Genomic DNA, 22750 nt, shown 5'->3' with positions numbered 1-22750 from the left:
TGTAAATAAAATTCAAACAAAATTATACATATAAATAAATTAAAATATTATTAGTTATATTTAATTAATTATCTACTTGAAAATTATTATCAAAATATTGAGCTTTACAATGTAAAAATATGTAAATACTTTGCAGAGTATATATAAATAAATTTTCAAGTACAACGACAATTCAAAATTGCGGTTATTCGAAAAATTGAATATAAATTATAATTAAGAAATTAAAAAAATTAATAATTATTGAAATATATGAGGCGGAGCAATTGTAAGAGTGGACAAAATAGAAATAAGAGAAAGAACGCCCACTGTGGTCGACACAGGCCTATCGGCGTCGACGCTGATGGGAAAAAACTCGGCTGTTAACAAGATGGAGCTCACTCGCGTTCACCACAAACCGCAACCAGTGGCCAAAGGCTAACACACAGTGGACACAACAGTGCCTCATTTCCCCCCTTTATTCTCTTCACCACCTCCACCACCACCTCATTCAACATGGCTGTCTCATGTGTTAACACTAAGTCTTTTTCCCCCTTTTTTTTTCTTTCTTTTCCTCCCTCAATTGTCAAACAATTTTCAATACAACAATCATTTTATTTTCTTAATTTTTTATTATCATTTTTTTTTTTTAAATTTTATTTCATTTCAAGATTACGTGCCCAACTGATAAAACCCTCTTCTTTTTTTTTCTACCCACAACAAGTTTTAGGGTTAACCTGTTCAGTGTACTTTGTTATACAACACTATCAAGTACATAAACACATCCAGATAGTCCCAAGTAGCTTCTGAAAAAAAAAAAATATATTCCCATTATAAGATATGAAATTCAAAGAAAATAAATATATTACAGAATAAAAAAATATTTAATTTAAAAGTTATATATGTAAATTCATTGAAAAAAAAAACCAACAGGTAAAGGTAAAATTAAGTAAAATTAAAAAACTAAATTATAATATTTTGCAAAATACGATAATGTTAGTTTTTTTGTATATATAAAAGAATTAGATTTTAAAAAAATATAAAATGTCATGGAAAGACGCTTAAAGTCAAGACGATTTATCACCAATTTATAGCTTGAACCTCATAAAATGTAATACGTAGCTGATGAAGCAAACGAGAATGAGCATCTTGTACCTTAAAAGGGGCGCCTCGTATTATACGTGAATAAATTGATGCAAAAAAAAAAAAAACAAGTGATAAAAATAAGGTGGAAGGGAATAAATAAAAAAAAAAAGGGTTTTTAGTTTAAGAGAAAACAAAGTTGGTGGCAAAGTTGAATGAGTGCCGCCAGAATTGACCAACAAGTGGCGGCGGCTAACATCAAAGTAAAACGCCATTCTATGTCTGCTTCACCATCATCCACTATACTATACTCTTTTACACCAATGTTATCCTCATTCACAATTTTTAAAAATTCTTATACCATCTTCCTCTCGAATGACAATCAAAGCATCTACTAAATTTATAATTCCCCCTTTGTCTCTCCCTGTCTTCAATATATCTAGATTTTTTTTTTCATTACAATCATCATCATCATTCGTTGTCTTTTAAATTAGTTTAGATGTCTAGTTCATTCACAAAATATAAAAATATATATATAATATTAAAATAGAATATTTTAAAACATCAAATGGTGACTAGGATTTTTTTAATTTTTTTTATTTCGAAATGAGAAAATAAAATAACCGGAACCTAGTCGACACGACAAGGACTGTGAGCTTAATGATGTGCCGACTTCGATCAATGTTTTCTCGAAGACATTCACTCACTCAATATAGCTCCTTCTCAACTCAGAGCTATACTCTTTGATGAGTTCAAAAATACCATCAGGTATGCCAAATAGCAACGGGTCATATTTCTTTTTAACTCATCGAATAAAAATTTATTTTAACAATTCACTGGGAATAATAAAATCATCAATTAATTTATAAATAATTTTAAACATTGTTTCATGGTTAAAAAAAATTAATTAAAACTACCCTTAACAGCTGTACATGAAACAGTGCGAGAAAAAAAAAATTGAATGACATGTTCTGCAGTAAATACTTTAAACGATACAAAAAAGTTTCGTCGTCGAAAAATTATTTTAAAAAAAATTCTAAAACTACCCTAGGATAACTGCAGTTGATGACCAAAATTTTATATTATTATTGTTGTCAGCTTGACCCATTAAAACTCATATTTTTGCAACAAAAAGAAAATAAATTTATAAAATTAAAAAAAAAACAAATGCAATTGTGCCATTATGCCTGTTCTAACTTAACACGTACCTCGTCAGGATCCCGTATAAATTTTCTACATAAAAAAAGTATTTTTAATTCAACAATGTTTCATCGATATATATCTGAACAATGAAATAAATATACGTAACATAGATTAAGCACACATCATTATAAACAACATGAATTTATACTGAAGTGTATTATTTAAAATAATTGTTGATTCTGTTCATAGCCATATTTGGCCAACAGAATATTATATTAAAATAAATAAAAAATACTATTAATCATCAAAGTTTTTGTAGCTCAATTAATTATCTTTAAATGATAATGATTCAAAAAAATAAAAATAACTAATAATAGTTTCTTTAATTACTTTTTTTACGCATCAGATCATATTATGCATTTTTTTTTTTAAATTTATTCTGTTATAAATTAAATACACATGTAATCATCATCATGAATTATAAATAATAATATTGCAATATATTTTTTTATCAATTGAATTTAAAAAAAAATAAATAAAAATAAATTAGTAGTTGTGTATGCATAATTGTATACTTGTGTATATACAAACTCTTAATGAAATCGTAAATTTAACAGTGCCATTAGCATGATTATTTTTGATGATATTTTGATAACAAAAGCTCACAAATATACACACATACATAGCCAATTTCATATGAGTCACATAAAAGGAGAATTCAGCATAATTCCCCCATCAGAAAACTTGAAAAAAAAAAAAAAAAATGATACGAAATAAAAAAAGTAGAATTAATCGTATATATGTATTTCATACATTGGTATATTTGCATTCGCATTCACATACGCCTACATCTGTTTGAACCATAATCGTTTATACGGGCGTGCCAGCTGATGCTGCTGCTATATAACCAACTTGTATGCAAATTAACGATGACGTTCTCGGGCGCGTATCAGGCGCAAGTTTAACAGCATCAACATGAGTATGAAACACCACTAGATTCACTATTTTTCTCAATCAAAGTTAAGCTAAATAAATCTCTTATTTTAAAGCATTTATTCACTGTACTTAATGTGAAGATGATATAAATTTTTAGTCCAATAAAACATTGATTTAAATTATGAAAAAAAAAAAATTATTAAATATTTTTTTAATGTAGATATATTTTTAGTAGTTTGATAAATATATTTAGGAGGAAAAAAAGTAATGTTTTGACATAAAAAAAATAGTCATGCATCTTGAGTATATTTTTCTTATGATATTTTCAAGAAGGCTAATTAGATGACGCAAGCAAAAAGGATAATGGATATTAATTACCCCCCTTACGTTACTTTCCACAGCATTAAACATTGGCCAATCCTTCTTTGTTAGTTTTCCCTTTTCTTAAGAAAAAGACATTTCTTCTCTTGAACATTGCCTTTCTTATTTTTATATATACCCAAACTGACAAACCAACCCTTATTTCTTGAGTATAATAAGTAAGTACCAAGCTTCACTTGCTTATATTACCCTATATATATATTTAAAAATGTCATCTATATATATTTATATTCTCGTTTATAATCCATCTAAATTTTAAGAACGGATCAGCTAGATTTTACTAAAACTTTTAACTGTATACCATAATAATAACAGTATTGCACAGACAAACGAAAATGGTAATCCATTTAAATAATTCACATTGTAATTGTATTTTTGTAAATAAAAAAAAAATTTCTATATTTATATTTCACTTGAAATGTACTCTTAATCTAAATGTCATTCAATTTCGAGACAAAAATGCATTAATAAAATTGAAATAATAATTTTATAAATTTTACATTTTTTAAGTACAAAAATAAAATTAAAAAATTTAATTTTACAATATTATTTTAATAAAAAAATTATTATAAATTTTATTTAAATAAAATGAAAACATGAGTTAAAAATTTTGAAATAAATTTCAACGACAAGCTATCACATGGCATTCCACTTTGTCTGGTGATTGTTGGTACAATAAAAAATAAAAAAAATAAATAAAATAGCAAACAATGTGTGACGGCGTCGATACTATTCCAAGCGACGCCTAGACATCTTGCAAGTGAGAGTATATAAACCCCAGAGTGCATGTCGATGATTTGTTGGTTGGGCGTAACCCAACCACATGCGTCGCATGCTCGATCAACGTTCTACATACATGCGTTACCGCCTTAACTTACCTCAAGCACGTCGTCACAAAGAAATTTTTAAACTTATTTATTTTTCTACAATTTTTTTTATTTATTTTTTTTTCATTTTATAAAATATTTGCGACAGCTTTTCTTTGATTTAAAAGCACACGCATGTATGAACATCAATTGGGCGTGTTGAAAAATACACCAAGAAAATGACTTTCAATGACTTGTAAGTACACTCTGAGGTAGCAAGAATAAAACGAATAACCGGTACATCTGTTTTGGTACACAGTATCATGTTTGGCAGCCATACTGTGCCAAAGGTATGACATACCCAAGTTGGAATTTAACCATACAAATGCACTTTATATTGGCGTTCAATAAAATTCCAAATGTTTTATTGATTTTTATTTATTTTATTTTTATTTTTAAATTCTTAAATTAAAATAAATAAAATATTTTTTGAATTTTATTTTAGTATATAGCTATTTTATCAGGTTTAATTAAATGTTAAATTATTTAAAATCTATTTAGAGTATATTTTCAATCTTGGTATGTGTCAAATTATCAACAAAAAAAAATAATTAAAATTGAAAAAAAAAATTCATATAAAAAGCATCAGTTAATTTTGAAAATAAAAAATTATCAAAAATTAAATTAATTTTTATTAATTATTTATAAATTGCTTTTTTAAGTGAAAAATAAAATTTAAAAAACAAATTAATTATTGATAAAATGCAAATTAAAATAAAAATTTTTGTATATTTATATTAATTATTTTTTTTTTTTTTTAATTATTTTATTCTCACTCAGTCATGTGAATATAAATATATAATAAAAAAATTATTTTTTTTTTAAATAATATAAAACAAAAAAAAAAATTTACAAAGCAAATGCCGAAGTCGTGGTTGTACCAAGTGCAGTGGCGCCTCACAGGGTTTTTCAAATTTGAAAAGACAAGTCGCTTTGTATAATATATATAAAACACAAAAGAAGAGAGCACAAATACGTATATACCATAAAACAATTGACATACGCGCTTGGCACCATGAAAGCCGTAAACCTGTTCAGTTCGTAACAAGCTAACAAAAATAAGACGAAAAAATAAAAAAAGCTTTGCCGTCGCCAGTCGTTGTCATTTAATAAAAAAAAAAAAAAAATTACGCACACACACATGCCAAGAAGATAAGTCCACTAATAAATAACTTCACTTCTCTTTTTCCGGCATTATATGCGTACGCTTTCATTCACCGAATCCAAAACCGTTGAGTAATTATCTCGCGACTAATGAGTGCCAGAAACTCTAAAAAAAAATTAATTAAAATTATTTTTAAAAATTTATATATATTTTCTTTTAAATTAAAAATATTATAATCTATATTATCTCTATTTAAATATGCGAAAAAGTAAAAAAAAAAAACAAAATTCAAATAATTGTTTTGTTAGCGCAATTTTACCTCCGGAAATGATGAATACAAAAGTGAAAAAATAAATTGTTCAATTTTGTGTGGGCTTTGAATTGGTATTTTATTTTATCCCACCTCAATGATTCTTTGGCTTTTGTCAAAATGAAAAAAAAAATAAAAAAAGTCAGCTCTAGTGAACGCTGCTTACACGCCAAATTGTTCCCATTCGAAGATGAACCGTGGCGGGTCGTTGAAAAGAATCGTTCGCGCTTATAAATCTCGCGGTGTGTGTGGATGCGACGATGAGAACGAAGAAGCGAATAAAAAAATAAAAAAAATAGGTGGGAATAATAAAAAAAAATGAAAGGAAATCGAGGTGTGCTGTATAAATGAAAAAGAAAAAGAAAAAAAAGAATAAAAATATACGATTCGCAATTTTGTTTGTATGTGTTTGGAAAAAAAAAATTATTTTTTTTTTAAAATAAACTAAATAAAAAAAATTCGCAACTTGGTGGTAGGTACCTATCGAAGTTCTTATATATATTCACGTACTGAAAATATATATGTATTTTTTCAACAATCTTTTGCGGTTCCTGTTTTTTGTGGTTTCTTTATATATATGATTGCAAGTTGTGTGAGACATTTTGGCTGAGAGTTGAGAGAAACCACTGTAAGGCGCGACCTCGGAATTCCTAATTCTTCGAAACCGTCGGAGAATTCTCGAAAGGTCCATTGAGAATGGTCCGGGGCATATCATTAGTGAACGTTTTCGAAAAACTACCCGACATGCGTGAATGGTTTCTCTCGTTTTATTTAATTTTTTTTTTTTTATTCTTTCAAATTTTTTTACTTTCCTTCTGTTTACTCTTTCTTCTTACTATATATCTTTTTATATATTTTTTTTTTTCACTATCCTCTTCTTTTACTGTTTCCAAGCTTTTTTTTTATTTTTATTTTTATATTATCTGATTTCAGCAACACGTCACTCGAACCCTTGGCAGAACTAGACACGCACCGTGTCTCACTGATCAAAGATATTTTTTTTCAAAATGTTAAGCCAAAAATTATTGAAAAAAAAAAAAAATCTTTTTTATATGTTAAAAATAATAAAAACTTATAATGTCAATATAAGTTGTCATTCAAATTAAGAACAATAAAATTTAAGAATCCACTTTGTTTTTCATAACATGAAATTTTTTATTTTTATCTCTACACTCCATTAAAAAAAAAAATATATATAAAAATGAATGAAATTTTATTTTTTTCAGATGAGAAGACGATGAAGGAGGCAAGGAGTGCTGAGGGGAGGAATATAGTTATTGCTATGTATATATATACACCTTTTTGGTGAACGAAAAGTTGAAAAACTCAATGGCGAGACAGAGTGAGGATCTCGTTAACTAAGTTCTTGGCGCCGTCGAAAGATGACCACATTGATATGAACTAAAAACGTTTGAGTCCTGTGGTGCACAACATATCATACACCCATATATATACACAATAAAAACACATATACATTTATATAAAACTTGCTCGTTTCAGCATCCTTTCGACACGGTCTGAATTCTCCTCCACCCCAGTCAAATTGGGGGGGCCACCAGTGCACATCGTTTTACACGTTCGTAACGAGAACACGCGACGGGGCTTGTTCACTATGTTTCTTTCTCGTATATATCCTTTTTTTTTTTTTTCATTTTATTTTTTCAATTCTTTAACCAATTTTTCGTTTATTTATATTTATTTTTTTCATCATTATTATTTATTTAATCTTTCCATACATCTTTTTAAAAATTTATTTATAAAAATAATTCTAGTTTATTTTCTTTTTGTTTCACATCGAATTGTGTATGTGGAAAAAAACCAAGAGAGGTAAAATAAAGTGTTGCTTTATCCTGCACCCACTCAAATTTATATACACAGTTCAATAAAAATTTTATTAACCGATTAATTACTGTAATGAATGCTCGTTACTCGATTTATTATTATTATCAAATATAAAATATATTTATCCCGAGATCGAGTAGTTGTGGTGGGTTAAAGATTTAGTCAATAATTATTTCTATTGTTGACTATATTTATCACTTTTAACTACCCCTATTTATCCTTATTTAATTTTTATTTTTAAACTAAATTTATCTAAATTAATCATACACAAAACTATACATCATATTAATTTTTTTTTTGTTTAAATTAACGTTTGTACACAACTGGTATTTTCAAAACTCATGTTTTTGTAAATTTTCACACAAGTATGTCATCGTTCAACAACTAATAAGTTACATTTTAACCAACAGCAAAACTTGCATGCACACACGCATGTTATACTATATATTAACCCGAAAAAAAAGTTTTAAAAAAAATTCTTTTTTTATTACCCAACGCCTCGTTACCAACTTGCTTTTCAACTCTCCACTTGATCATCTTGTTTTTTATATACTTTTTTTATTTTTGCGAGACACATTCAACTTTATTAATAGTTTTAAAACAAGACAAACAGTTGTGTTATATATATACATATACACAATAAACATGTAAATTTATATACACGCATATCTAACACGTGCAACTGAGAAATTTTTAAATATATTTTTTCATGTTTTGTATAATGTATATTATTTATAATTTGTCGTTGAGGATGCATGTCTGACAAATTTATGATTAAATTATAAAAAAAAAAAGCTTTATTTGTTGAATGATGTTTAATATTGATAGTAGATAATTAGTATTTTCGATAGAATGAAAATGTTTTAGGTAAAATTGTGGAAAAGGGTTGTGATTAGAGGTGATGATGATGTTGATGAGGATAAAACAGTAGAGAAGGTGGACAGAAAGAGAGCGAGAGAGAAAAGTAAAATAATTTGCGGTTGGTTTGAAATGGCGGGAAACGGTGTACGCATAAGATAACAGAAAAGGCTGTGGGTAATAGGTGGTAGGTTAGCATCGACGCGGAGAACATACGCTTCATTAACGGATCATCTCGTGTTAATATCTACTTTATCCGGGGGCTGACCGTATCAGCAGTAGCCAGGCACACACTGGCCACATGCGAATGAACCAAACATCGACTATTCAACTCATCCTTCTCATATAACTGGCATATATACCTTCATTTGAAAATCCCTAGTGCGGCCAATCAACTATATCTTCGTATTACATCGCAGAATCAACGATTAATATTATTTCGTTTATATCATCATCATTTTTTTTTTTTTTTTATATAGAAATAGATAATAAACTCGTTGACAATGTAATCAAAACTGTTTTTTATCAACATATATTTAACATACTATCGTGAATAACGTGATTATGAATATCAATTTTGTGTAGCTTTAGTTCATGTATGTACTCAACAATTTATAAACACAAAATTTGAGATTAAAAAAAATTAAAATGAATAACTTGGACAACAAATGTTTTACATTTATTTCTATTATGTCAATTGATTTTTATTTTTATTTAAAAATAAAACAGTCTTAATTCTTCACATGAATTTAAATTTTTTGTATTTATAAAACACAATGTCTAGAAAAAATTCTCAAGGATTTTTAAGTAAAAAAAATATATACTTTTATGAGCATACAGATTACATGAGTATGCCACCAGTGCCTCGTATCACATCGTAATCACAATGACTATAATAACGTAGCGTATTTTTATAATATAATCAGCATTATTCATAATTTATATTTCTAGTATGAAAAAGAAAAAAAAAAAAAAAATTGTATAATAAGAAGTAACATATATTTACAAGCAAAACGTATGTATACACAGTTATAATGAAAAAAAAAAAAACATAAAGGTTAGTATGGCTGTGTTAAATAAGTGAGTAGAGGGTTGTTAAATATATTAAATGAGCCCCTTGCGATTTGTATCAAAAACTGGCTTATCAAATTAAAATACTCAGACCTTTTTATAATCCCTCAAATTCACGCGAATATGTATAATTAAAATAAAATATATATCAGTAAATTTACATAGCTTTTATTAAAAAATAATAATATAAAAAATAAAATAACAAATTTGTTTTTTATTTAAATTGATTGATTGATTGATTGTTTTGGCTAAAAACAAAGTATAGTTAAAGAAAAAAAGGACTGTACAAAAAAAAGTATATATAGAAGCGGAGGTCAGCTGCTGTCAGATTGGTTCATTTGGTACAGCAAAGAGAGTAGTAGTAGTTTACTCAAACATACACATAAACATAACGACACACTAATACAAAAATACTTACATGCATGTATACAATTGTCCAGTGTTTTTCCTTTGGCCAAGAGGGTTGACTACACGATTTTCTACTTAACCCACGTCGGTCTTACTTTTCTCCCTCTGTCACAAACTACCTTTACTGTTTCATTTCTCTCATACCCCCTTGTATTTAATACCTCTCTCTTTTACCCTTTTACCCTTGGTCTCTTGTGAGGGGTTAACGGTGACTGAGACCCACCCTAATTGCGTCCAAGAAGACTGGACAAAGCGAGAACCATGTATAGTCGACTCAGAACCCGACGGTATATGTATACATATATATTATGTATCCGGGTATTTTAGTTCCGGTTTTCTACCTCTTGTTCAAAGGCAGCCTCAAATATCTAGACTATCCTTTTACTACTACTACTCTACTATTACTACTACTGCTGATATACATTTGCCCTATGGCAACTGGTACATGCTGTACTACAAAGTTTGAAAGACTGAATAAACTTGACGGCCTTTGCATGTACTTTCAATGCACCTTTTTTTTCTTTGTCTTCTTTTTTTTTTTTATTATGTATTTTCTTCTAGCAATACTTGCTTTTTTATAAAAAAAATTTTTATTTTATTTTTTTCTGGTTTATAGATATAAAAATATAGTTATGTAAACTTATTTATTTTATTTTTTTATTATTATAAAAGAATATAATATTGTATTGAAAAAAATATGTAAGTTTGGAAAATTTTTTTTCATATAATTTTAATGATAAATAATAACATAATGAAAATATTTAAATGATAATGTGTTTTAAGATTAATACTATTTGTAAGAATTTAAATTTTGTTGTAATATTTTATTTTGAGATATTTTGGGATAAAGAAAAGTTGAAATTAGTGATTTAGAATTTGTAGTTTATTAACAAGTAGAAAGAGTAAAATAATGTACTATGTGTTTATTAATGATGACTAGTATTTTAAGATGAAAAGAGACATAAGATTAAGACTGAAACTTGTAGTTACTATGTGTAACAAACATTTCATGGTAGGCGGAGTTCAAGGTGCGGCCGTTTCATGCTCCACCTCCATACAAAAACGTGTTTGTTATGTTGAAACTAGCGCGACGGCGCCTATGGATTTCAAAGCTTTGAAAATACTTTGATGATCATTGTGGCGCACCCTAACGAATAAATGTGATATCACAACAAAATTTGTACTACTTAAACTTGTACACTGTGTCTTGATGGACTATTTCTACTTGGATTTTTTATTTATTTTTTTATCTTTTTTAATTTCAACATATTCAAACATAAATTGACCATTTTTATCATTCTGAATTACATCATAGTAAAATTGGTGAATGTTTTAATAGAAATATTTTTATTATGCAAATTTATATGTACATCGGTTAACTACAAAAATAAAAAAAATTTAGCATAACATGTCCAATTAATTAATATCGATAAAAAGTTATTTAATAATGTATACGAAAAAAAAATATCTAATAATAATAAAAATGATAAGATTAATTAATTTACATGGTACAAATAAATTTTAATATTGAAAATAAAGGTTAGTCTGATTTGATTGATTTTAATTTTTTTTTTACTTTCAATATTATTAAGGAGTTATGATTGTAGTGTATAAATAAGTTGTAAGATAAATTGAAATTTATTTTCATGAAATCGAATGATTTAGGCTTCTCGTATTAAATAAAACGAAAAATGAAGCCTCAAATATATAAGATGAAAAAATTAGATGAGAAAAAAATTTTTGTGGAAAAATTGACTCTTTTAATTTATAATACCCTAATATTATAAAATTTCAACTATGTAATTTTTAAAGAAAATAAAAGTTCGTATCAGGAACATAGGATAGGCAAAGAAGTATTTTTTTTTTTGTGGAAAATATACCTCTTTTAATTTATAATACCCTGAAAAAAAAAAAATTCGACTATGTATTTTTTAGAAAAGACAAGTTGGTATCAGGAACATAGAATGAGCAAAGAGGTATTTTATTTGTGGAAAAAATTCCTCTTTCAATTTATAATACCCTGAAAAAAAAAAATTTCGACTATGTATTTTTTTAGAAAAGACAAGTAAGAATCAGGAACATAGGATAAGCAAAGAGGTATTTTGTATTTGTATTAAATTTTTAATTATGTATTTTTATAGTCATTCACAACAAAAAAGATCACCAATGGAATTTTGCAAATATATTCTCGTAAATTTACATGGAAGAAGTATAGAAAGTTGAAAAAAATAAAATAAAATATAAAGTGTAGGCAAAACCTACAACCTAGGAACTGCGTGTTAAGTACTAATTGGTATGCACCGTGTCGGCACGCACCGAGGTGACCGGTTTTTGCTGTCTGTTTTTCACAATGTAGTAGCCCTTCAGTCTGCACATTGGGGAAAACATAAAATAAAATAAAATATTAAAATTTCTCAGAACCACAACAAGCCTTTGAAAACTGTCAGGCATCATTGTGGATCTTCCTAGATTTTCTCATTTTTATATTTTCGCAGGTGCCAATGTACCTTGAGCCTTCGGTTAAAATCAGTTGCATTGACATCTCGGCAATATTAACACCTCTCTCGTCACTTCGTTTTACAAAGTTAAATTTCAACAAATGTTATAAATTCAAATAATAAATTAATATTTTAAAATAATAAATAATAAAATAAAACAACAACTTGATCGAAATTTAATAAAGTGTTTTAAATAATAATCATAAAATAACATATCCTTTCTAAGCTTACGAACTAGGTATAAATAAATTCCTTAACGGACAAAATACCGAACAACCTAGACTGTATTTAATTATCATTATTGTTAGATGTTTATACCTGCCAAAATTTTAGTGTGAAGTGTTCGGTATTTATGATGGTTTACGACAAGTTTGTAATCACAATGCGATTAACAATTGAAACACAACGAATACACTGAATTAAAATATAATTTAAAAATGTTTTTCAAAGTTTTATTACTCTGCATAGTTGGATTGATTCCGGCAAATGCGATTCATCATCATATGACACTTGAAGAGCAAGTCGCTATTTTTAAGACAGACAATTCCAATGAAAGTGAGTTGAATCAAAAAATTTTTTAAATTCAATTATTTTATATTTTTTAATTTTTCATTACACTATTATAGTACCTGAATACGAGGTGGTTAAAACAAGTGTTAATACGAATAGTCCATTGGCTAGTGTAGAAGTTAAACTAAAGGCATTTGGAGAAAATATAACATTGTATTTAAATCCGACTGAAGGAGTTTTGGCTGGATATGATACGCCGATTTGGAAAATCAAAAGTGGACGATATGGTCCTACTTTGAAGCGAGATAAAAATGTAAAATACTAAGTTAAAATTTTTTTTGAAGCATATTACATAGCTGAAAATTTATAATATAATTTTTAATAATTTAGTATTTATATAAATCTTTATTAAATGGCTCATTACAGGCATTTAAAAGGGTTAAATTTCACCTGCTTGAGGATTCAAAAACAGGTGCTTCAGTTGTCGTAGAAAAAAAACCCGATGAAGGTCTGAATATCGTGAGTATAATTTTTCGTTTCTTTTTATTTTTTACAACTTTTAAAGCATTGACTGGATAAATATTTAATTTATTTTTATGTATGCTTGTTAATCGATTAGCGAGGATTTAATTTTGAAAATAATCTAGCAATTCATGACGTTCCTGAACGACTGCAGTATCTATTATCTACGGCTAAAAATACGACAGAAAAAAATTTATTTAGCAATGACAGTAAGGGTGATTACCATATTGTCTATAAAAATCATGAACCTGTAAATTTCAACTTTTCAAGATCTCAATTCAAAACATCACCGAGATCAAAACGTTCAGTGCTTGATATAGTATATCCTCAAATTTTAGTTGTCGTTGACAACGAATATTTCAAAATGTTGGGCAATAATATTGCCAAGGCACTTCCATACTTATTGAATTTTTGGAATGGTGTAGATTTAAGATATCGTGGTCTTGAGAGCCCAAAGTTTCGTCTCAATATTGCTGGATTTGTTTTTGCAAAAGATAACAAAGCATTAGAATATATGGCTAAGAATAGTTTGAAACAAAATTTTTCAGACGTAGGAAATGCCCTCTTCGATATGAGTTTGTTTTGGTATCAAAGAAGATGGGATATTCCACTTGAGAGTTATGATGTTGTCACAACAATGACTGGGTAATTTTTTTTTTTATTTTTAATTATTTTTATCTTGTAACTTGAAAAATTGTGTGTAATTAAAAAATTATATTTTATCATAGTGATGAACTGTGCAGTTATGGTATTGCGACTAAAGAAAACTGCACTACTTTAGGTAAATCAACAAACTAAGTTCTTTAAATGAAAATAAAATTTTATAACAATGCATATAATTTTAGGTTTGTCATTTATTGGAGGAGCTTGTCAAGTTTCTACAAAATATCCATTGTTTTTAGGAGTATCGATTATTAAAGACAATTATGGGTATGGGGGTGTTGCAATTGCTGCTCATGAGCTTGGTCATTCGTACGTAATTTTATGATGTATTAAACTATATTACGATACTTGTAGAAATTTGTCTTCTAAAAAAAATTGCATATCCTCAGATTTGGAGTAAAACACGATGATCGAGAGCATTGTCCTCATGGAAATGGAGTTAATCTAATGTCACCAACTCGTGCTGACGGTGCATCAAGTTTAGATTGGTCAGACTGTTCACTGAAAGATTTCAGTAAATTTTTGTCGTAAGTTATTAACTTTTATTTTTGTAATGTATACAAAATTTTAATTTGTAGTAATAATAATTTTTGTAATCTCTATTTACTTTAGTTCTAACGTCTCTGTTTGCTTGCAAAACAAACCAAATTCAGGAAAAGCATTACCAAAATATCTTCCTGGAAAAACCATGAGCGCTGATGAACAATGCAAAGCTATGGGTTATATTGAAGCAGTTCAAAATGGTCCAGAAATTTGTGAATCACTAAAATGTATATTAAGATTTGAAGACGTACCTGTAGTCGAGAATGGAAGTGATTATATGCTTACAAAATGGTGGTATACGGCTGAAGGTGTTGCTGCTGAAGGAACAGCTTGTGATGATAAAAAAATTTGCCTGCATAACCAGTGTATTGAAGAAGAAAAAACTAAATAATATTTTTTGACAAAATGCACTCGTTATACAAAGAGTCTAGAGTGCAATTAATATATTAAGCATTTGTATATAACAGGAAATAAAATCACCAACTCTTTTGAAAATAATTATATAGTTGTAAATGTTAATTATACTGATAGACACGTGTAGACCGTTATAATTGATTCCTACAATTATTATTCAGGAAGTAACAAAATGCACGATTTCGTAGGAAAACGATAAAAGTAATTTATGCAATCAGTGTCTTGTTTTTAAACAACTAAGTTGAAAATCGTGTTTATGCACGTGTTGTTAATTTTTTTATAAAAATATTTGAAAAAATAATGTAAAACTTTACAATGTATTATCGATTATTAAAAAAATCATATTGTTCATGAATCAATATTGTATTGCGTGGTATATAATTTTTTTTTTTTCCTGTAGATAAGATTCACACACAAGTTGGATAATAAAGTAAATTATAGTTATAAAAATTGATGAGGATAAAATATATAGATATGTAAATAATAAAAACCTCATTGGCTTTGTATATATAGTTCAAATTCTTTATAGTCTTAGACATAGTAATTTGTCAACTGAACCATTGAGTTGATCATAAAATTTTCAAATGATTATGTTCATACTGATAGGTTTGATTTGTCTTGGAGGAATTTTTCCTTCCAATGCAATTCATCACCATATGACAGAGAGCGAAAGATTATTAACTTTTCATACAGCAGAAATTGAAAATGGTACGTTTTATTCATTTTTTTTTTTAAATGGGCATGACAATAATTAGTTAATTAAAAATCTACGAATTGTTTAGTTCCATCTTATGAGGTGGTACCAGTAAAAATAACAAAGAGAGCAGCTGGAACTCAAGTAACACTCAAGGCTTTTGGCAAAGACATAAAGTTATACTTGAATCCAACTGAAGGAATTTTGGCTGGATATGAAACACCAATTTATAAAATTAGCAGTGGATCTCCAAAACCAAAATGGGTCAGATTAGTCAAAGTAAGATATTTTTCAAAATTATTGCCATGAATTTCATCGAAATTTTATAATGTTCTCTCAATCCAGATAAAAGGATTTTATTTACACTGTTTTTATTATGATCAATACAGGTATATGAACAAATGTCAGCTCAAATGCAGGAAGATTCTAAAAAATTTGCATCTGTAGTGTTTACTGAAAGCGAAACAGACAACCGGGCTAATCTTGTAAAAAATTTGACTATGAATTTTAATTTTTTTTTCAAAGGATTTATATTAAGATAATTTAAAAATTTACAGCGTGGTGTTATTCTGGATGATGCTATAGCAATTCATCCTATCCCTGATCGTCTTCAAAATGGAATCGAAAAATATAGCGTTACAGAAGTCGATGATTTGGCTGAACACGAAGCAAACCATACAACCGATTCAACATTAGAGCCAGATGTTCAATATCATATTATCACAAAGATCCCAGAATTTACAAAAAATTCTTCAGAATTTAAAACTGCATTTGATAGACCAGAATCACACAGGGATAAACGTGCAGTACCAAGTGTCATTTATCCACAAATTTTAGTTGTTATTCATAACGATTATTTTAAAAAGCTTGGAAGTAATATCATAGGAATGATGCCATATCTTTTAAGTTTTTGGAATGGTGTTGATCTTATGTACCGAACCATTGAGAATCCAAAAATTCGTTTGAACATTGCTGCATTCGTTTATGCAGATGACAGTCGTGTTTTGTCTTATATGGCAAATAATATGTACTCTGCGACTGAATTAAATGTCAACAAAGCTTTGGATGGTGAAGGAGAATTTTGGTATAACAATCAGAATCCATTATCTACAAGTTCATATGATGTAGTTGTTACAATGACAACGTAAGAAATTTGCAATTTAAAAATTTTTTTAATTTTTTTCTTTCATAATAATTTAATTTTTTTTAAATGTCAACTCTTGGAATATAGCCATACTTTGTGTGACAGAAATGGAAACCAAAACACTTGCGCTATAGTTGGTAATTATATAGTATACAAAATGATAAAAATAAGCATTGAACAAAATTTTTATTTATCATTTTAGGTCTAGCTACAGTTGGAGCTACTTGTACGGTTTACAAGCAATTAAAAACTCTGGGGGGCAAAATGATTGTCCATGACAATGGTGTATTTTCAAATGTTGAAACAGCAACACATGAGCTGGGCCATGCGTAAGTACAGTTCGAAAAATTCATAGAAAAATCAAACTGGTATTTTTTGTAAAGCAATGGATTAAACATTGCAAATATTTTTAGACTTGGAGCACATCACGATGATCGTTCTGAATGTAGTGGCGAGAAAGGTCGTATTATGTGGCCTAGTTCAAGTTCAGGAAAAAATGCTTCAGACTGGTCACACTGTTCAGCAAATGATTTTACTAAATTTCTTTCGTAAGTTTAGTAGTATTTTTTATATAAAATTGTATTAGTTTTTTCTTACAATTTTATTAGTAAATACAAAATTTACTTTTAAATTTTTTTCAGTAATAATCCCGACTGTTTGTACAATAAACCAACTCCAGGAAGACCATTGCCAAGATACCTTCCAGGACGTCAAATGGATGCAAATCAGCAATGTCAAAAACTTTATGGACATGATGCTCGAACAATTAATGCAACAATATGTGAATCACTGACCTGCATTACGAAAATCGAAAAAACAGACAGAGGTACACGAACATCTTTCATGACCGGAGGTTACGCAGCAGAAGGCACACCTTGCGGTGGTGGAAAAATATGTCTTCATAATCGATGTATTAACGCTAATCTTTGAGCCTTTTAATACTAAAAATTAAATAAATCAGCACTTTGTTTATTAATTGTTGAAAATATAAATATGGGCCATCAAAATCTTTTTTAGTGAAAAGATTATTTATTTTTAAAATCAAATTATATCCATTTAAATTTATTTTTGTATTTTCCTAAACAAATAGAAACAACAATTTTATTTATTTATGGCTTGCTTCGATAATCAATCTTTAAAAATTTATAATTATAATTTATATTTGAAAAGGTAAAGAGAGATTGGAATTAATCTAAAAGAAGAAAAAATACTTCAAATGAAAAACTTCCTCAATAAAAATCTTGCGTGACTAAAAATATCATGAAAAATCAAGATTTAAAATACTGAATGTTTTCGGTTGAGCATAAATATGATTCAGATTAAAAAAAAAATAATAATAAGAATGATAATAATCAAAAAGTTATAACGTCGTTGACATTTGCGTGTCAAAAATGGGTCAATTCATGACAGTTATCTTTTCACTATACTTGCATGATACTTTTAATTATATCCATATATCGTCACTGTTGTTAAACAGTGAAAAAAAAAATACATAACCAGTTGGATATAGCTTATTTTCTTATCAATGTCAATATAAAATTTGTAAAATAATACTTTGAAAATTATAATAATTTGACAAGTATTAATATTAAATATTTCATTTTATAAATATATATATATTATATATATATGTATATATAAAATAAAATTTAAATGAAATTCGTATGAGCAAATTCAATTGTGGACGAAAGTAACTCGAGGGTTTTACGCCTTAACTATTAATAAAAAATGATTAATTAAACAATTGAATGTGTCAGATTGTCGGGGTGTTTAGTTGTCAAGAAGAAAATTGTGAACGAGACATAATATGCATATATATACAAACTGTGAGTAAAAAGTTTTAGAAAAGGGTTGTAAATGAAACAGCGTCAGATGTTGGTGGCGTCAAGCGAATTATTAAATATCGTAAGTCGTAAGAATTCAAGAGGGGGAGTATTCAAAAAGACCTTTTTCATCGAATTTATAACCATTTTAAAATGATATTGAAATGTTATAAAATAAGATAGGTTAGTTGTAGAAAATTTAAAGAGGGTGGGATTTAAACTCCCTTGGACAATTTTAAACTCTTATATATTATTCGACGAGCCATTTAACTGCCTGTATATATAAATATATATACGAGTGGGGTTAGTCTCGATGTCATCCCCTATTCGCACATATATATGCACCTGCTTCCCCCTTAAAATCATTGAGTTTTCTTTCTCTGTCTTTCACCCACTCTGTCTGACTCTTTGTCGACATGCAAAATGCAAATTGCACGCGTTTTAGTTGTTGTGCAATATACAACCTACTGATACAACTATACTTTACCACTGAAAATCGGTGAAATGCGGAAGGGCATCAAGTCTGACTATTAGTCAAGCACTCCAATTCAAATATACGGGCTGTCAATCATGTAGTATAATCAGCTATTGAAAGAGACACCCTCTTTGACATTGCCTTTTTTTTTTTTTTATTACATCTGGCTGTTGAAATATTTAATAATAAAAAAATTTATAAAATTATTTTTTTCATTTATTTTTCAATATAAATACATATTGATTGAATGAAAATATTTATTAAAAAAAAAAATTAAAAAGAAAACATTGAAAGTTGTAAATATAATTTTCTTATTTTTTTTTTATCTAAATAATATATGATTCCTTTTACCTTGAATTGGTAAATACACTAGACATTGAAGATATTCAGATAAACTTTTTCAATGAAGATTTTATAACCATGCAAAAGAGTTTCATCTAACTACTCAACCTGAACTTTTTTCATTTCACATTTCCCTTTTTTTTCTTTTTTTTTTTTTACGATCTGTTTGCTGTATACTTATTTATTTCTTATGATGAAGAACTTTTGTTTTGTTTTTTTTTTCTCTGCCATTAAATAATTCACAATGAACATGAAAAATCAATTGTATGTTTACATTTGGTGAACGATAAAATGGCATTGAATTTCTGGGCATCCAACCCTAGCAATTTATCGCTCGTTAACGCGCCAGTTGAAGCTGGACGAGCTGTATAACGATCGTGACCATCGTCCATTCCACTCAGTTCATTCACACGTCAACTTAGCCACATAATTGGTCTTTCATTCAATTCAACATGTTTTTACAACTACCCATAATATTTTGACTATAGAAAATTGATTATCAACATTATAAATTATTTTCTTTTTACAATTTAACATTTAGAAAATTTAAATATCAATTAAAAATACTTCTTATTTTAATGTAATAAAATAATTTATTTTCAAAATTTATATTAAAATATTTGTGTAAAATTAAATTTTCAAAATGATTTTATTTGTCATTCATTTTATTTCTGTACATGTCATTAATAAAAATACCATGTTATACGACCTGCAAAATGATAGGTAATTTACGAAAAATATTCACAAATTTACCCTCTAAATGTTTCGTATAAATACTCAACTTGATAGTCATCATCAAAATGACCCACTTTAACAACGAATCTTTGTCAAAATAAGGGGTCTAAGAAACAGAGATGTATATTATAAAATAAAATCATATATATATGTAAAATAAAATACAAGAGTCAAGTAATAATACTAGAAACCCTTTAAGGCTTTTATTACATAAAAAATTTTGTTGTTTATATCTTTTATAATATTTAATTTTCAATATTATATTTCTCTTTTGAAGAATTTATATATCCTATGAAAGTCATAACTATATTTTCATTGGTATAAGTAAAAGGGCAAGAGGGTTACGATTATAAACTACCCTTATTTGTGTCTCTCCCCTTTTTTCAAGTATTGCTAACAACGATACGAATATATACGAGAATATCAAACAACTTGTCGTGTCATTGTCGAAAAGTTCAACTAGTTATATCAAGCAAGATTTCCCTCGTGTAAAGTGTGTACCTACAATATAATTTACTATGTCTACTACTAAATATATATATATTATTTTCACAATATTTACAACAAGTACATGTACTTGAAGACATAAATATATTTGTTGTCAATATTGATCATTTTTATTCATCTATTATATTGGATATAAATTCATTTTTTTATTTTTATTTTTATTGTTTTTTTTTTCAAGTGTATGTTGCATGCAAAGTTTCTTGTAAACATGTTTTTTAAAAAATTATTTATCTAGTCATGTTGAATATAGCTTAGTTTTTTTTTTTTTTGATATTGTTAAATATTTTTTTTGATTTGTTTTTATTACAAGTTTGAAAGTTTCGATAAAGTTGTAGTCTCTCGACGTATTAATACCTACTTTAGAGGATATATAAGCACCTTTCGTGCAAATATATATATACCCAAAACCGTTGATTTTAACACAGACAAATGTATATGTGTATATATTGCTAATACCTTGAAATTCATCCGACCGACAAGACGTGTTAATCAAAATGTTAGACAAGCCACTTACAACAGACTGTGACGTTTCCATTTAGGGCCTTTGTGCAGACTTTGCCAACACATGTCTGTTAAATTCTCTCATTATTTCTTACCCTTTAACATCAATTATTATTCCAAAATACATGCATGCAATAAATAATTTTTTAAATATACTGTATAATTATAAACAATACACATCAAAATACACAATTTTAAAATTTAAAAAATCAAAAAATTGTAGTCTCATTTTCATACATTTAAAAAATAATAAAAATTAAATAATTTTTTCAATTTAAATTAATAAAATGTTGTAATAATAATAATAAATAAATTTTTATATATTTATTATAAAAATGAAAATGTTATAAAAATTTCAAGGTTTTATTTTAACGATTGTATGCGAAAGAATTGTTTGGAACATTTACAAATAAAAGAACAAAAAAAAAAAGGACAAAAAATAAAGTCAAGAAAAGAAAGTCATTAGGATATATTATGATGATTGAATTAAAGACATCTTAAAAACGTGTGGCGCCCATAATGAAGACCCACATTGAGTCTAGATGAACAAACAAACTTTTATTACTCTTTGGCAATCATAAACATGGTAAAAGTAAAATTTATTGAATTAATGATTTTACGAGGCAATACGTATATTTTCAAATTAGATAATCAAGTCATGCTGCACTTCGATCCAAGACCACGATGAAAATCCATAAAACTTTTGTGAGGTTTCTGTATATTGTATTACATATGTGCAAATAAAAATAGAAAAAAAAAAATAAATAAAAATATACAGGAAAAACCAGGCTATACCAAATACCACGTAAAAATAATATTTTATTTTGACCACTGGGTCTTCCTGGGTATTGGTATTGATGAATACCATGGAGATAAAATTTGGCACTGAATTCAACCGAGTTAACAAACAATTGTTCGTGTTATTTTAACAAGTGAAAAAGACAATATCAAGCACGTCTGTATGCCAATGCAAATACCAAATATTTATTTCTTCATTTCAACTATTCAATTTTGTTTTTTATTTTTTTTTTTTTTTATTGTTCTATGTACAAAATAATGTCATTTATGGTTACCCCCTAAATGTATTGTACATACACAGCTACAAAACAATAATCATGACATGCAAAATTGTAGTGCCAATGACAATGGAATTTACGATTCATTGATTTTACAATATACATGCTATTTATATGAGGTATATGACATTCGCGGATAATTGTTTTACAATACTAATTTTTTTTTTAATTATTTATATTTATTTTTAAATTTATTATTGTTTAAAATTGCACCAAAAATTATTAATTTTTCGAGGAGAAATAATAACGTAACACAAGTGAATTATTAATTTGTAAAAGTAGGAAATAATTATTAATTTATCTATAATTTTTAAAGAGTTTTTG

General features: G+C 27.5%; 3 protein-coding genes and 1 long non-coding RNA gene across 4 annotated transcripts in view; all 4 read left to right on the top strand.

Moving 5' to 3' along the window:
• Window positions 1-7519, top strand: part of LOC122856906 — a 34349-nt gene extending 26830 nt beyond the window's left edge. Inside the window, exon 3 of the long non-coding RNA XR_006374164.1 lies at window positions 7027-7519. This is a non-coding gene — a long non-coding RNA (uncharacterized LOC122856906). The remainder of the gene's footprint in view (window positions 1-7026) is intronic.
• Window positions 7520-13873: 6354 nt separating this feature from the next.
• Window positions 13874-15106, top strand: LOC122856221 (venom metalloproteinase 3-like). Its single transcript, XM_044157913.1, has 5 exons — window positions 13874-14154; window positions 14238-14290; window positions 14355-14481; window positions 14562-14699; window positions 14785-15106. The coding sequence occupies exons 1-5, from the start codon at window positions 13874-13876 to the stop codon at window positions 15104-15106; spliced, it is 921 nt and encodes a 306-aa protein (XP_044013848.1).
• A 679-nt stretch (window positions 15107-15785) lies between these two features.
• LOC122856220 lies at window positions 15786-16971 on the top strand. Its single transcript, XM_044157912.1, has 4 exons — window positions 15786-15837; window positions 15912-16102; window positions 16213-16308; window positions 16381-16971. The coding sequence occupies exons 1-4, from the start codon at window positions 15786-15788 to the stop codon at window positions 16969-16971; spliced, it is 930 nt and encodes a 309-aa protein (XP_044013847.1).
• A 260-nt stretch (window positions 16972-17231) lies between these two features.
• Window positions 17232-17897, top strand: LOC122856219 (A disintegrin and metalloproteinase with thrombospondin motifs 5-like). Its single transcript, XM_044157911.1, has 3 exons — window positions 17232-17296; window positions 17381-17515; window positions 17609-17897. Exons 1-3 carry the CDS (start codon window positions 17232-17234, stop codon window positions 17895-17897), a joined length of 489 nt encoding a protein of 162 aa, XP_044013846.1.
• Window positions 17898-22750: the final 4853 nt, after the last annotated feature.

This window comes from Aphidius gifuensis, linkage group LG5, assembly GCF_014905175.1.
Source record: "Aphidius gifuensis isolate YNYX2018 linkage group LG5, ASM1490517v1, whole genome shotgun sequence".
NCBI classification, from domain to species: domain Eukaryota; kingdom Metazoa; phylum Arthropoda; class Insecta; order Hymenoptera; family Braconidae; genus Aphidius; species Aphidius gifuensis.
Note: the sequence above shows the minus strand (reverse complement) of the source record. Positions and strands in the feature narration are given on the sequence as shown.